General features: G+C 37.2%; 1 protein-coding gene across 18 annotated transcripts in view; it reads right to left on the bottom strand.

Moving 5' to 3' along the window:
* The window catches only part of LOC307096473 (ubiquitin carboxyl-terminal hydrolase 9X-like), a 221,341-nt gene that overhangs the window by 166,349 nt on the left and 37,040 nt on the right, over positions 1-17,952 (bottom strand). For all 18 annotated transcript variants that reach the window (XR_013813295.1, XM_079766139.1, XM_079766132.1 and 15 more), the window contains 6 exons: positions 15,449-15,528; positions 12,385-12,497; positions 9,822-10,040; positions 2,575-2,690; positions 2,120-2,371; positions 1,906-2,044 (listed from right to left, as the gene is read on the bottom strand). Coding sequence is in view for 17 of the 18 variants with exons in the window: in XM_079766139.1 (XP_079622265.1) it covers positions 1,906-2,044; positions 2,120-2,371; positions 2,575-2,690; positions 9,822-10,040; positions 12,385-12,497; positions 15,449-15,528 (919 nt within the window). In the remaining variant the exon portion in view is untranslated. The remainder of the gene's footprint in view (positions 1-1,905; positions 2,045-2,119; positions 2,372-2,574; positions 2,691-9,821; positions 10,041-12,384; positions 12,498-15,448; positions 15,529-17,952) is intronic.

Genomic DNA, 17,952 nt, shown 5'->3' with positions numbered 1-17,952 from the left:
CCATCCAAACCCCACCCATGCACAAATTCGTGCACTGGGCCGCTAATATTTATTCATATATCTTAGTACACTTCTTAAGATAACTGGAAAACAATCTATATATTCTAATTTTAGAAACAATGTTGTGAAAAAAAAATGTCACAGGAATAGCAAAGTGCTTCAAAAGTTTCTGAATACTCTCTCTTTCTGTAACTATCAAAATTCAAGGGCATTTTTAGTAATTTTGTGATGGACACTCCATAAAGATACATTGCATAATAAAATTTGACCCCCATCACTGAGTCAGGACATGGTTCTACATTAATACTATTTCTCACTACTATCCAAGTGTCTTCAAAACACTTTTTATTACATTTTGATCTTTTGCACTATTAAGCTACAGACTTCTTTAATGTAGAGCTTATTCTTCATAGACATAGCACAAATGCTGGCACACACTACTCACTCAAACAATATTACTGAGTAACTCATGTGGTCTATTGCATGCTATTCATTTCAACAGTAAAATACAGATGGGGGCAAAGTATGTTTATAGTTTTTGAGTATGCAAAACATATTACATTATTAATTATTTATTTTATTATTTTCTACATAAACAGGTGTGAGCCTACTTTTGCCCCAACAAGAATACATATGTAAATATGTGAATATTTATGATAAATAGTTTTCTTTCCATTTCAATAGACATAAAGATAAGTAATTTTAAAAATGCAGTCATCCAAATAACAAAATATTAATCCATGGATGTTATTTTTTAATGTAATCCCCATTTTTAAACTAAACCCAAGTGACAATTTATTCACTAAATCCTAAATCTACCCACCTATTCTGAAGATCACCTGTATCGCTTTATTTTAACATCACCAAATTATAATCACAACATAAACACCTACATTAAACAAGAGTAAATTAGAGCTTCTGGTCAAGATGGGAAAGTAGGTAAATGTGATACTGACACATCCTCCCACAACCATATCAAAATTACAACTAAACCAAAGAATAACCATCATTCAGAACAGCCTGAAATCTAGCTGCACAGAAGTCCTACAAGTAAAAATATAAAGAAGCCTCCTGGAGATATTTAAAATAGAAGGACATATAAAGAGCTTCCCAGACAAGAAAAAGCTACTGGAGTTCATCACCACCAAACCATTATTATTACATAAAATATTAACCTTTTGCACTCGGATGTTGAGTGTGACTCAACACGGTTAGCATTAGAATAAAGGAATCGAGAAAAAAGCAAGCGAGTGCAAAGGGTTAAAGGGTCTTCATCAAGAAAAAAAAGGTAAAAATATATGAACAATAAAATGGCAATAGTTATATACACACACACAACTGAATCTAAAAAAACAAAATAAAGAAACAAGGAGAACAGAAACAGGCTACTATATAAATGCAGGAAACATTTTGACGGCTGTCAGATGTGAGGGGAATGGGTGAAAAAAGTAAAGGGACTAAGGAAGTACAATTAGTAATTACAGAATAGTTATGAAGATGTAAAATATAAGATAGAGAATACAGCATTTAATTGTAATACCTATGTATGGGGTCAGAAGAGTATAAGATATATCAGGATGATCACTTAGTAAATTATATAATGTCTAACCACTGAGTGTATGCCTGAAACTAATAAAATATTGTATGCCAACTGTAATTAAAGTTTAAAATAAAAATACTTAAAAGTAAAAAACCCAAAACAAAAATATTAACCAAAATTATCCTATCATTTCTAAATAATAAATCAATTTTTATCATTATTGTGAAGTTTAATGGTTTAATGACCATGAATCAATCTCCCAATTTCAGTGTTAGTTTTTATTGTTTCTACCCACAATAATTGGTGTCAATCATGTTTGCCTTAAGCAGGTTCTTATTCTTAAAAGAAAAATCAAAGGGGCTTACGGCCATTCGCTCAGCTGTCAGCCATTCCTCCTCCTCAGGATTACCATGCCGATGTGTATAATATGATACACTAGATATAACTTTGTTAATTTCATTTAAAGCATTCATCTTTCCATTAAAAGAAGAAATTTGCAACAATCTAGAAGAGAAATTAGGATTAAGTATCATTATAAAAAGTAAAGCAGATAATTATTTATAGAGGGAAATATCTTACCTAAGTATCGTTTTTAACCGAAAAATTTCTAAATTTTTTATAGTTTCATCTTGTTCCGGAATCCTTGAAGCTAAATTCTTCAGAGATTTAATGATAATTGAAAGGGCATCATTTTTTGTTTCACTTTTTGCTTCTTTTTTCAATTCTTCATCAGTTAAATTTTCTAAAAACTGTGTGACTACTTCTGTAACTGGAATAAAGTATTTTTTCACTGTATGTTGACTGAGAAACTCATAGCATTGTCCAAATGGTCTAAAATAAGGAAAACATAAATTTCTGTAAAGTCCAATAATCTTATCAAAATTGAACTACAAAATATTTCCAATACTTAAAAAAAACTCAATGTATTTTTATTACACTTTAAAATAAAAAGCACTACTTGAAAAAAAATTCAATGTATTTTAAGGCATTAAGTTTTATACTATACTGAATATTAACTTTAAAATATAACTTACTTAATAAGGGCTGTAATTATTTGAACATTTAATGCTGATCCATTAATAAAACGATCATGCAAAATCTGGAACCCATTTAAAGAGCCAAATTTATTGATGAGATCCACTAGCCAACCCTGCAACACAGTTAATAAGGAGTTAATTCTTTCCTTAAACAAATAAAGTAAAAAAGTTTTTATCTAAAGTAAGTCAAAATTAGAAAATTCAATAAATAAAATTACCTTCAAAAAGAATTCAATATATTTCTATTATATGATCATACATATATTTATTCATAGAGACTTAAAACTTTTCATGCATCCCTTGAAATAAAACCAGCCTAGGTTACAATTACAGAGATTATAGGGGCAAGGTTGGTATTTGTTCATATTCCACATATACTAGGTATATCTCATAAACAGGAATTAGGCAGGGGTTGTGATGTAGCTAAAAACATTTACATGTGTAAAAATGGAAAAGTTACATAAATATGAAAATCAAGTGTACAAGCATAAGTGTGGAAGAAATATCTTTAAATCTTGTTTTCCAAAATGCTACAATTTAAATTTTTTTTTTTATTCTCACTCAAGGTTATGTTTTTTATTCAAATTAGAGAGAAAGGGAGAAAAACATTGATGTGAGAGATAAATATCTATCAGTTGCTTCAGGTACTTGACCTGACTACAGATCAAAAACACAACCTGGGTATGTGCCCTGACTGGAAATCGTACCCATGACACTTCAGTGCACAGGAGGATGCTCCAAATGAGCCACATTGGCCAGGGCCCAAATGCCATGATAATAAGAGAAAACGAACAAAAAATAGAAAAGAGGGGGGCTTTTCACTATTAATTGTAAGTAGAAATAATTACTACATTAAATAAAAAATTATTCAAGATAAATGAGAAATGCTAATGAAAATCTGTTAAATAATACACCATTAGCCCTGATCGGTTTGGCTCAGTGGATAGAGAGTCGGCCTGTGGACTGTGGAATGAAGGGTCCCAGGTTCGATTCCAGTCAGGAGCATGTACCTTGGTTGCAGGCACAGCCCCAGTAGAGGGCGTGCAGGAAGCAACTGATCGATGTTTCTCTCTCATCGATGTTTCTAACTCTCAATCCCTCTCTCTTCTTCTCTGTAAAAAATCAATAAAATATACTTAAAATAATAATAATACACCATTATATCCTAATTAGAGGCAAACTGCACACAATTAGTGCACTGGCAGGGTACCGCCCTTCCTCCCTCCCTGGTCAAACTCCCGAGAAACTCCTAGTTGAGAGGACAATTTGCATACTATGCTTTTATTATATAGGATTCTAAGTTTTTTATCATGCAAATCTAAATTTAAAACTGCAGTAAATCAACACTTATTTTTGAATGGATTTACTGTAGCATTTTCCTAACTTTTTAGTTTCAAAAGGCTTATATAAGGAGTAACATCAGCAAGATGTAGATTATGAATCTTAAAAGCTTGTTAAATAACTTTATAGAGGCTCTAGAAACTAGTCCAAAATTTACAACAACCAAGGAAATTCTTAATTATAAGAAAATTATATTCAAAAGGGTTGAGATTTCCCTGTATTTTTACTCACTCATTTCTACTCCTTACCTTGCTAGCATAGTTTAAAAGAAGCAGTGGTCTGATCACCAGTTTCCTTATGTGAACTAAAGGGAGTAAGGACTGAATTTCTAACAATATAGCCTGTCCATTAGAAGCCTGAAAATTGGTCTGTGTGACCTACCTTGGAAATAAAATAACCAAAAGTGGTTTGGAACACAGGATAAGGAAAGCCAAGGAAAGAGCAGGCATATTTAATGAAAACTATTAAGGGACAATAGATACAAAACTCCTGAGACCAATTACTAATTAGTAATTAAGGGGGAATTAAGACATTTAAAAGCAATCATGTAAAAGAGGAACTAGAGAAAAAAAAGTACACAGAGAAGTAAAGGAAAACACATGCTTAGAAAAGACCTTAGATGATCTATCTTAAGGCTGCATACTGAATTCATTAATGAAGGTCTTCCCCAGCAAGTAGCCCAACTGCAAAACCTGGAAGTAGGCACTTTTTCAAATGCCCAATTTTAAACAAAAGATGTAAAAAGAAAAAGGGAACTATGGCCCATAAAGGAACAATATAAATTTTCAGAAACCATTCTTCCTGGGGAAACAGAGACATCAAACTTACTTGACAAATAGTTTTAAATGCACTGAATATGTTCAAGAGCAAACAAAAATACAAAGAAATAAAGGAAAGATGGAATATGAAATATGAGCAAAATGACATACACATGAAAGACCAAAGGGATATTCTGGAGATAAAAATATAACAGAATTAAAAATTTGCCAGAGGGGTTTCAATAGCAGACTCAAATAGGCAGAAGAAAGAAACTGAACTTGAAGACAAGCCATTTGAAATTTCAAGTCTGAGAAGTAAAACAAAGGAAGCAATAAAAAGCTAAAGAAAAGTGAACAGTATTTAAGGTAAATAAGAGAGACCACCAAGTATTAAAATATATACATTATAGTAATTTCAAAGGAAAATAGATTTAAAAAAAGGCAAATAGCTTATGTATTTCTGTAACATCAACAACATAAAATATGGGGTGATTAAGCTACAAAGAAGTGTTTTCTGTATGCAACTGGATTTATACTGGTATCAGTTTAAAACAGAATGTTGTAACTATAGGATGCTATATTGAATTCTAATAGTAACCTTAGAGAACAAAAGAAAATGAGGAGGGAATGAAAACATGTCAATATAAAAAAAATCAACTGAACAAATGTAAGTCAGCAAGGGAGAAATGCACAAAAAAGACATTATAGATCCAATAAAAAATGGACAAAGGACATAGACACTTTTCAAAAGAGGACATATAGAAGGCCAAGAGACATATGAAAACATGCTCAAAGTCACTAATCATCCAAAAGATGGAAATCAAAACAACAATGAGATACCATCTCACTCCTGTCATAATGGCTATCATCAACAAATCAACAAACAACAAGTGCTGGCGAGGATGAGGAGAAAAAGGAACCCTCCTGCCCTGCTGGTGGGAATGCAGACTGGTACAGCCACTGTGGAGAACAGTATGGAGTTTCCTCAAAAAGTAAAATGGAACTCCCATTTGACCCAGTAATCCCACTTCTAGGACTATATCCCAAGGAATCAGAAACGCCAAACAAAAAGGATATATGCACCCCTATGTTCATAGCAGCACAATTTACAATAGCTAAGATTTGGAAACAGCCTAGGTGCCCATCAGCAAATGACTGGATTAAAAACTGTGGTACATCTATACAATGGAATACTACGCCACTATAAAAAAGAAGAAACTTTTACCGTTTGCAACAGCATGGATGGAACTGGAGAACATTATGCTAAGCAAAATAAGCCAGTCAGAGAAAGATAAATACCACATGATCTTACTCATATGTGGGATATAATGATCAACATAAACTGATGAACAAAAATAGATCCAGAGACAAATGGCAAGGGAGGGGAATTAGAGAGCAACCAAAGGACTTGTATGTATGCATATTAGCATAACCAATGGACACAGACACTCTGGCAGTGGGGGCTTGCCCTTGGGGGTGGGAGTGGCAGAGGGATTAATGAGGGAAAAAGACATATATAATACTTTAAACAAAAAACAAAAAAAGGCAGGCAGAGGGAAAAAAAGACATTATAGAACATACAGAAAACAAATAACAAAATTTTAATAATAAATCCTCTTATGAGTAATAACTCTATGTATAAATGGTTAAATCCTCTAATCAAACCACACAGATTAGCAGAATGGAGAAGAAACCATGATCCAATGAAATGCTGGCTTTAAAAGAGTCACTTCAGATCTAAGAAAATATTTTAAAAATGAAAAGAACAGAAAAAATAATTGTATGCAAATAGTAATGAAAAGAGAATAGAAATGGCTATACTTTAAGTCAGAAGGATAAATTTACAACTGATAAAAGGATAAATTTACCAAGATATAATTATTCAAATATCTCTGCACCAAACTTCAGAGGGTCCAAATATATGAAGCAACTACTATATTGGAAAAATAGTTCTACAATACTAGTCTGAGACCTAATAATGCTAGAATACTAGTCTAAGACCTAATAATGCATTTTAATAATAGCTAGAACAATCAAACAGAGATCAGTAAGGAAGAAATGGTCTAATACAATACTAAGGAACAATTCAACCTTTCAGACATCTCAGAACACTGCATTGCAAAATACACATTTTTCTTAAGGACGATGAAACATTCTGCCAGAACAAGTCTATTTAAAAAAGAGTGAAATAATAGAAAGAAACTTTTTGGATGACAATGGAATGAACTAAACAGCAGAAAACTGGGAAAATCAACAAATCTATAGAAATAAACAATATTCGCTTTTAAAAATCTCTTTATAGATTCCAGATAATAAGGGGGAGGGAGAGAGGGGAAAAAATGGCTCTAGTCAGTATGATTTAGTTGATACTGCAGACCGAAGGGTCCCGGGTTCAATTCCGGTCAAGGGCATGTACCTTGATTGTAGGCTCCTCCCCTGGTTGGATCTAGTGCAGGAGGCAACCAATCGATGTGTTTCTCTCACATCGATATTTCTCTGTCTTTCCCTCTCTCTAAAAATCAACGGAAACATATATTCCTTTAACAACATACCAGCAAACTAATTTATGAGGAAATTAAATGTTGTATACATAAATAACAACAACAAAACACATGATCATCTCAGCTGATATAGGAAAAGGTTTAGATAAAATTCAACACTCTGTCACGATAAAAACACTCTACAAACTAAAAAAAAAAAACTACTGCAAAATAATAAAGGCCAAATGAAAAACCCATATAGCAAACATCAACTCTATGGTGAAATACTAAAAATACTTGATTTTTTCAAAATCAAGAACAAGACAAGGAAGTCTGCTTTTCCCAAACCTATATCATAACAACGTCACAGCCACCAGGAGGTACATGGAGCACCTCTCATGGGCCGGGACTTGCAGCTCACACAGCGGAGACAGGGCCCACGGCTCATGCAGGGCACATCTGGAGTCCTGCAACTAGTGCAGGGCGTGTGGCCTGGGGTCCTGCCAGCGCGGCGGGTCTATGGCGGGTCTGGGTCTCGTGCAATTTTGCGCACTAGACTTGTCTACCTACACACCAGAGTCTATTCAATATAGTCCTTAACCTTTTGCACTCGGATGTCGAGTGTGACTCAACACGGTTAGCATTAGAATAAAGGAATCGAGAAAAAAGCAAGCGAGTGCAAAGGGTTAAGTCTTATCATGTAAACTAGAGGCCCGGTGCATGAAATTCGTGCATGGGTAGGGTCCCTAGGCCGGGTGCAGAAGGAACAGACAATGGACACCAGTGCTGCCATTGTCAGGTGTTAGAGAATATAACTAATGAACTCCTCCTTCCCTTGCTGCTGCACCGCCACTGTAGATTGGGAGGTGGGCCAATCAGGACCTGCCGGCCAGGGGGAAGGACAGGGCATGGCAGGCTGGCCGGCAGCCCCAAGGAGGGAGCTGGCCCTCGGCCCCCTTGGGAAAGGGGCCACATCTGCTGCCACCCATCTCTGGTTCCCCATCCCAGCCCAGAACCTGGCCTGATCAGGGGATCAGGGCCTGTCAGCTGGGGGGAGGGACTGCGGAAGGTGGCCAGCCAGAGGAGGTTGGCTGTGGAAGTGCACTGACCACCAGGGGCTGCTCCTGAGTTGAGTGTCTGTCCCCTGGTGGTCAGTGCCCACCATAGTGACAGATTGTTCTGGTTGCTTAGGCTTTTATATATATAGAAGACTAGAGGCCCGTTACATGATATTCGTGCAATAGGCCTTCCTTCCCCTGGCTTCTCTTCCGGCCTCCGAGGGCCTGCAAGTGCCCGCTCCCGGGCAGCCTGGGAGCCGGCAAGTCCTTGCTCTGGGCCAGAGCACTGCTCCTGTAGCTCCCTCCGCACCCACAACCCCTCACAGGAGGTGTTCCGCCCCGCCTGGCCGCTCAGTGCCTGCATATGCAAATTAACCCACCATGTTTGGCAGGTTAATTTGCATACTCACTCCTGACTGGCTGCGGGCATAGAGGAGGTACAGTCAATTTACATGTTTGTCTATTATTAGGTAAGATTAGCAAGACAAAGCAATCAGAGACATCCAAGTACGTAAAAAACAGAATTATCTTTGAAATTAGATTTTTCACATTATATTATAGAAATTCTACGTTATTTTATTTTTTTGGTTTGTTTTTGTGTGTGCCCATGAGTGTGCAATAAAACTATGATCTGCTTTCTGTTTCTATTGCTGGTCAGTTTTTTCCATGTGTTTAAATATTAATTCAAATGAATAAAATTAAAAAAGGCGCTGAAACATTTTTAAAAAGCCATTAAAGATAGTAAACCGTTGAGATTTAAAAATAAACATATAGAGAATAGGGACCTTTCTGTATAGCCTGGACTAGCAAGTTCAGTGCTTCTGGCTATTTTTTCTTAGTGCTGTTGATGTGTTTTCTTCCTATTTTCTTCTGCCCTACGTTCCTTGAATTAGTTATACTTTAATCTGTAGATTTTCTCCTATGAAACAAAAAGTATCATAAAAGTTGCCTAATAGGCCCAGCAGGTATGTCTCAGTGATTGAACATCGAGCCTTGAACCAGGAGGCCATGGTTTGATTCCCAGTCAGGGCACATGCCCGGATTGTGGACCTGATCCCCAGTAGATGACATGTAGGAGGCAGCCCATTAATGATGTTCCCCTCTCATCGATGTTTCTATTACTCTAATGATCTCCCTTCTCTCTCTCTAAAAATCAATAAAAATATATATTTTTAAAAACCCTTAAGTATGACACAAAAGCAAAGCTGTAAAATTTAAGTATCTTTGTTTACATGAGCTGTACATAAATGTATGTTTTCTGCTGTTAAATATATATAAAAGTGTTAACATGTACAGTTGTTGCTCATTAGTTATATTCTCTAACACTAAAGCAGCAAACACTGAATCATTGCTGCTAGGGAAAATATAGGGTTAAATTCCAATGGGTATATTCATTAACCAAGTAATATATAAGCTTTGTTCAGGCATGAATTATAATGCAGCTGGTCATGTGCTGAATGTTAATAAACAATCTGTAGTAAACGTGTCTTTCAACAGAAAAACATATAAGACAAAGTTATGTTAAAGGGAGGTTCATGTCATTTAAATTTTGACACAAATACAAAATAATTTTAGTATTTAATTATGATAATAACAAACCAACACACTTTTGGTAATCGAGGATCCGAAGAACGAGCAAATAATTCATCTTCAGACAACTGTGCACTTGTGAAAATTGATTCACATGGACGTGTACCGTTGTACATGTGGAATTTACAATAAGGATTTAAGGCCATGGCGAGAAGTTCTAGAAGTGGAAACCAGTCTTGGGACAACGTGGCCACACAAAGCTCTACTAGGCGATGAGTATTATTAATAATACACCTCTGTTATATGGGAAGTAGAGAAAGAGAGAAGGAGAGAAAGTTAACTTAAAAAGAGAAAACATTACAATTTCAAAAACATTCTGATCTTGTTAATAATTTCTCTTCATCTATCTATAATAATAATGGAGTAATATGCTAATTAGACCAGACAGCTGAACATCCAAAGCTGCAACGGCTGTGAGGGCTGAGGGCAGGCAGCTGCATAAGGGCCGAGGGCAGGCTGCTGTGACGGCCAGCAGCAGTGGCAGGGTGATGGGGGCGGTGCCTTCTCCTGATCGATCAGGTCGCCACACACAGAGGGAGGCTCTACTGTGGCCTTTAGGGAGCGGGCCTAAGCTGTCAGTAGGACATCCCCTGAGGGTTCCCTGATTGAGAGAGGGGGCAGGCCGGGCTAAGGGAACCCCCTCAGTGGACAAATTTTTGTGCACCAGGCCTCTAGTATAATATATAAAACCCTAATATGCAAATAGACCAAACGGTGGAACAACTGAACCACCAGTTGCTATGACGTGCGCTAACCACCAGCAGTCATGCGTGGAACATGGTGGGCATCGGCTATGGCGGAATGGTGGAGCAGGTAAGTGGGGGCGCCAAAGGCGAGGTGCTGGTCACTGTTATTGGGGTGAGTCTCTGGTGGTTACTGAAAATTCTTTGCTCCCATGTGCCGTGGTCCTGCCCAGTGCTCGCATCTGCTGCCGGCACCAGAGCCACCGCTTGCACCTGCTGCCAGTGCCCAGAGCCAGTCCCGATCACTCAGCGCCATCAGCAGGTTCAAGTGGTGGCTGCCAGCAAAGATTGCCCTAAGAGCTTCTCCACCTTCCCCTGCTTCTGAGGGATGATCAGGGCAGCAGCCGCTGCTCGCACTCAACTGATGGCGCTGGCCCTGTTCGCACCCCACCGCTGCTGGGGCCAACCTCAATCGCTCCACGCTGTCAGCAAGTACGAGCGGGGCGGGCGCCATCAGCATGTGGGAGCGGTGGCGGCAGGAGTGAAGCTGAAGGCAGACAGGGAACAAGGGGACTGGGAACCATAGCAGGAGGGGTCCAGTGGGGACGCAGAGGATGGACTGAGACCCACCTCTGTGCCCACTGCAGTCTCATGGGCCACCATTCCTTTCAAGGTGCACAAATTTGTCCACTTGGCCCCTAGTAATTTCTATATTGGTCACTCAAATTCTGCTTAATTTCACAAATATAGCGATCAAACAAATATATATCAGTAAAAATAAATTAGTATTTCACTGAACTGCAACAAACTTCAAAAACTATTTGAGTAGAATTACAAATGAAATAAGTACCATAGGCTAGCTATTTCATCTCTATGTCAATAGGATACATGTAAATGACCATTTTCTTTGGAATTTATACTTTAAAGGCAATAATTTCAAAATGTAAACATTTAGAGTTATGTCAATTATCTAAGATGTGGAGATGTAATCTAAGCCTCAATTCAAAAGTCACAGGTGATTTCCAAAGTATCTATATCTACAACTAAAAAGTTACACATCCATCAGAAAATATTAGAACTTATATGCCATAGAACATTGTGAAAAATGTTCAAGTTTTTTTTTTAGAACTAACTCCACAAAAAGTATATGTTTACTGCATAATTTCTCATTAATTCCATTTTATTATAAGAAGTTTGAAGTACATTAGTTAAATAATTTTAATAAGATACATACTTTTTCACTATCAAAATTTCTATAAAATGAAGATATCTTAGTCAATAGTAGTTTACATTACTTTTGTCATAAACTGAAGGTATTCCTGTGAATACTTGTGTTTTGTGCTGCTAGGCACTTGAGGATTCTATCAATCTGAGAACACTTTAAATTCTGTTTGACTTGTTTTAAAGCTGTCATTTGAATTAGTATCAAAAAACTAATGAAAATACTAATTTCTAGTTGAAATTTCCACAGAAAATTTTATTTTCTCTACCAGTTGTCAAGGTTAAACCATACAAGATTCCTTGCTTATCATTTCTGCAAGATGAGTTTATTTAGCAATGAAATTATATCCTTTGGTGTCCCAGCTAGATTAGAAGTCCCTAATTATAATCCCTATCTTGGATATTTTTCTTCCTTAATGGTACATAAAATAGTGGACTCTTACAATACGTAACATTTGATTAAATACAATATCTTGCATACAGGCACTTGGGATTCCAGGTGACAAATTAAACCAATGTTTCAACTAAAAATTTCAAATTAATTTGAAAAGAGTATTATAAAAGTACTTCAATTGTGTCAAATATATCAACAAACTTAATAATTATTCACAGTGATGTTTTCCAGAGACAAACTCACATGTCAATCTGATTCTCCAAAAGAAATTACAAAACTCACATGAATTTCAAACTTCCAACCACTCACTGCCTCATCCATAAGAATTTTCGTGAAAGATATAGTTAGCCCATCACGGAAAAAACGTTGACATGCTTCACTCTTAACATCAAGACCTAAAAAAAAAAAAATGAAAAGTTCAAATAAACAATGTAAAGAAAATATTTCTCTTAACAATTATATCATTAAAGGTATCTTTAACCTGGCTAGCATGGCTCAGTGGTTGAGCATTGACCTATAAACAAGGAGGTCACATTTCGATTCCTGGTCAGGGCACATTCCTGGGTTGCAGGCTCGGTCCCCAGTGTGGGGCATGCAGGAGGTGGCCAATTGATGGTTCTCTCTCATCATTAATGTTTCTATCTCTCTCTCACTCTCTGAAACCAATAAAAACACTTTTTAAAATCAAGATACAAATTGCCCTCGCTGGTTTGGCTCACTGGATGGAGCGTTGACCTACAAACTTGGGTTTGATTCCAGTGAAGGGCTTGTATCCTGGTTGCAGGCTCCTGCCCAGCCTGGGCCCTGGTCGGGGCGCATACAGGAGGCAACCAATCGATGTGTTTCTCTCACATCAATATTTCTATCTTTCCCTCTCTCTAAATATCAATGGAAAAATATCATCGAGTAAGGATTTAAAAAAATGAAAAAAAGATACAAATTTTTAGAAACTATATAGTTTTCAACTCACAAATAGTGCTAAAATTTTTGAAACAATACATGGCATTATAATAAATTAAAAGTAACTTACGCTCAAAACATGTAGAGTCTGGAAAAATGAAATGCTATATTCAATGAGTTTTAGATATACTGCATTGTATTAAACCACATCAAATCAATAATATTACAATAACTGAAATGCTTCCAAATATAATATTGGACTTTCAACAAAGACAACTGGGAAAATAGAATACTGAACCATTTACTAAGAGAAAATACAGTTCAAAGCTTTAAAAAAGTGACTGTTCTAAAATTTCATTTTACTGCCCTACCATGTTTGGCTCAGTGGGTAGAATCTGAAGGGTCCCAGGTTCAATTCTAGTCAAGGGCACATGCCCAGGTTGCAGCCTCGATCCCCAGGAGGGGATCTCAAGGAGACAGCCTATCAATGATTCTCTCTCATCACTGATGTTTCTATCTTTCAAATTTCTTCTGATTTAAGAAAATCAATAGTTTCATGTGCCTTTATACAAAAAGAAAAACTTTTAACTCTTCACTGAAACTCAGAAATATGAAATGTACGCAATATAATATGCAGTAAATTTGGGTTTTGATTATAAACTTATTGATAGGTATATCATGTAAACCCAGGACTTTCCTTAAAAACACTTAAAATGCTGTTTCATCGTAACCATGGTCCCTGAAAAAGAATGGGAAAAGTTCCTGCTAGTGACATACATTCACTGGCAATCCTATGAAAGAAAGTACATTTTCAATTTCTGCTCACCTTCTACGTAGAACATTCCTAGTTCATAATTCATTCATTAATGTATAAATTTGCAAATAAAGTAAGTTTGAGTATTGAAAAAACATTTGTTAACTGGTAAGATTTTCAGTGACTAGATTGTGTTAATAAGATTAAACCTTAATATAACAAAACATTCTTTAAATTACTACAGAATAATTACTATTAGTTAAGTGAAATTATCTCCCTTCCCAGAGTGAGATTCAGTATCAAACTTCCTAAGATACCAAAGATATTAAAATATTTATTAATGACAGTACCACTCAGTAAATACATCTTACTAAATAAACACCCCATTTCAAGTTCTTATTTAATGACCAAGTAAATAAAATGTTTTTGTCCTTTGTTTTAACTTGTAAGGCCTTGACCAAATAGAGAATATTACAAAAATTAGTCATATACTACAAATATTCATCTGCACATAATATTACAAGTCATTGAAAAATGATTAATTCCAAAATAAATCTTTTATTTCTAGCCAACAATAAAAATACCAGATTTACTATACTGGTTGCAAAATACATTAATTTTTCAAGGAAAAAAAAAAAACCCCACAATTTACTGTGAGTTTTGAAAAAAAATCAAACATGCAATATTGACAGTTAACATGCAAAAAGCATGTTAGTGAAATAGAAATTTTCAATAAAACAAACAGATAGGGATTCTGTTAACATATTCTTTTGTCTTTTCAAATTTTCAACTAGTTTCCTTAAAATAAGTTTTTAAAAATATATTTCTTACTGGAGGGGAGAAGGAGAGAGAGAGAAGCACTGATCTGCTGAATCCTACATGTCCCCTCCTGGGGATGGAACCTGAAACAATGGCTTGTGCCCTGACAGGGAAGTAAACCCAACATCTCTTGATTCATGGGGAGGATCCATAACTGAGTGACACCACCTGGGCAAGTTCAAATATTTTTTACTGAAATTATTTTGAAAGTAGCGTATTTCTCAATTATAAACACTTTAAGTGCAAAAAAAGTAAACATGTATCTGAAGTTACACTGTCATATAGTATTCTTTAATAATACCATTTTGCATAACATTTTAAAATCAACTATAGAGAATGTTTTTCTTTTTTTAATATATTTTATTGATTTTTTTATAGAGAGGAAGGGAGAGGGAGAAAGAGTTAGGAATATTGATGAGAGAGAAACATCAATCAGCTGCCTCCCTATGGGATGTGCCCGCATCCAAGGTACATGTCCTTGACCAGAATCGAACCTGGGACCCTTGAATTCGCAGGCTGACGCTCTATCCACAGAGCCAAACCGGTCAGGGCACTAGAAAATGTTTTTCAACTTCTGAGAAACAACTCCTTTAAAAATATAATGAAAGAGATCATTTGTGTCCTTAGAAATATGACTGAAATATAAAAGTCTATCTAAAATTTTAAAGTATTCAGATGTTCTTAAAAACCCTCCAAAGTTTCTATTAACCTTTGCTCCAAGTATATATAAGCATTACTAGGAAGTTTTAGTGAGATAGCATAGTTTCTGCAATACATAATAACTTCCTACTAGAGAAAAGCAAAGCCACAAGAACAATGTGGAAGTACAAATGAAGCACACATTATGAAAAACATAGTAACTTATAAACTCACCTTTTTTACTAAGATCAATAGCAGCTTCTAAAAGCACTTCTAATTCCCCTTTTGGCAAGACAGGAACCATCCAACGAGGCCTAAAAATTATTACAAAATAAAAAAATGGTGCATTGGTTGAGTAAAAATCAAGTGCTATAAATAAGTTGCTTACTTAATTACTTTTACTATGAAAAAGTGAAAACAAATCAACCTTAACTATCTCTATAATAAAATGGTAATATGCAAATTAACCATCACTCCGCTACACAAGCCACGCCCACCAGCCGACCACGCCCTCCAGCCAATCAGGGCGAGTATGCAAATTAACCCAAACCAAGATGGCTACAGCCACAGAGAGCAGGTTTCCCAGGTAACAGAGCAAGCCAAGCTTTCCATAGCCGTTGCAGGCCTAAGCCTCCACTCAAGCTACAAAGTTTCAATTATAGAAGGTAAACAAATTCAAACAAATGGCAGCAGAATGGAGCTTGAGAGAGCAGGCCAGGGTTGCTGGTGGCAACAGGGGAAGCAAAGCTTTCCGCACACCCTGGCCGGGCTCACCCGCTTAAGGCTACAAAGTTTCAGTTGTAGAAGGAAAATAAATCCCAGATACCAGGGCCTCTGCTTGGGTTGTCAGGGGGCGTGGCTGGCCTGCAAACCACCACAGGCCCCTCACTCAAGCCGCCCCACGCCCCAAGGGAACCCCACCCTGATCCAGGATGCCCTTCAGGGCAAACCAGCTGGCCCCCACCCGTGCACCAGGTCTCTATCCTATCTAATAAGAGTAATATGCAGATTGATCATCACTGCAACACACAATATAGCTGCCCCCATGTGGTCAAAGATCCTGCCCCCATGTGGACACAAGATGGCCACTACAAGATGGCCAGCAGGGGAGGGCAGTTGGGAGGCACCCGGCCTGCAAGGGAGGGCAGTTGAGAGGGACCAGGCTTGCAAGGGAGGGCAGTTGGAGGTGATCAACCCTGCAGGAGAGGGCAGTTAGGGGTGGCCAGGCTAGCAGAGGAGGGAAGTTGGGGGCAAACAGGCTGGCAGGGGAGCAGTTAAGCATCAACCAGGCTGGCAGCGGAGTGGTTAGGGGGTAATCAGGCTGGCAGGCAGAAGCGGTTAGGGGCAATCAGGAAGGCAGGCCGGCAGGCAAGCAGTTGGGAGCCAGCAGTCCTGGATTGTGAGAGGGATGTCCGACTGCCCGTTTAGGCCCGATCCCACCAGGATCGGGCCTAAACGGGCAGTCGGACATCCCTCCAGGAGTCCCAGATTGGAGAGGGTACAGGCTGGGCTGAGGGACAACCCCCCGCCGTGCACGAATTTCGTGCACCGGGCTTCTAGTATTATATATTCACAATAACATTAATAAGGAGACTGACAACCTTTCTTTTTTGATTTTCAAAAAGACATTAAGAAAAAAAAATTAAGAAACAGGAGACAAATATCTGATTTCTCACTCATCTCACATCAATAGGACATTTGTCAATTTTTCCTGAAGATTATGGACTCAAACAGTCCTTACCATCATAAGTATACTTCTAGATAAAAAGGCAATGTGACCATATCCAGAGCTAGTGTTTCCCCAGTATCTTAAAAACTAACCACTACTTCCTAGAAAGAACTTTCTTCCATCTGTTCCTTATCTTTTACTAAAAACACAGAAATTTTCCCAACTACTTCTATTTTGATAAAGATACCTATTACAAATAATCTGTCAGACATAAATAGAAACTATCATTTTTGTTGGTTTTAGTTCCACAAAAAGCTTATTTTTTTATTTCCCTGCCACTAAGAAGTTAATATAAATTAGTTCTGCCTTCCTAATTACAAGTATATGCTCATAAAATTAACCACCAGACAAATGATAAAAGCAACAATATAATCTGTTGCAATAAAGTGTCTGCTACCAAAAAATATGGACACCCTAGATATAAGAAAATTCAACTAATACCTCCAGTAATCAATCATAAATACTTAAAAGGAATTCCCTACCTATAGCTCCAGGCCAGAAACTTAAAAACCTAGGGTCACATAGTATCCTTAACTTGAAATCTTTACTGATATTACCATTATCTTTCATTATCATTATTTTAAAAATCCATTAACAATCCCCTACATTAAGAACACTGAGTTATAATGCATGTGGTAAGGACTAAAATATTAAAGCTATTAAGAATACATTAAGGAACAGAGTGTGGAATCTTGGAAGGAAAGTGGGGAAGAGTGGGTGGGTGGAAGGTAATCAACCAAAGACCTTGTAGGCATATATGCACAACCCATGGACACAGAGGGGTAAAGACCTGAGGTGGAGGAATGTGAGGGGGCATTTGGAAGGGTCAATGGGGAAAGAGAGGAGACATATGTAACACTTTCAACAATCAAGAATCTATACTAATAAAAGCCTAGGTGGTCCTTGTGCCCTCATGCGCCACCCTCACGTTGCCACAAAATGGCCGCAACAAGATCGCTGGCAGGAGAGGGCAGTTATGGACAATCAGGACAGCAGGGAGGGCAGTTGG

This window comes from Cnephaeus nilssonii, assembly GCF_951640355.1.
Source record: "Cnephaeus nilssonii genome assembly, chromosome: Y".
In the NCBI taxonomy this organism is placed as follows: Eukaryota; Metazoa; Chordata; class Mammalia; order Chiroptera; family Vespertilionidae; genus Cnephaeus; species Cnephaeus nilssonii.
This window is presented reverse-complemented; position numbering and strand designations above follow the sequence as displayed.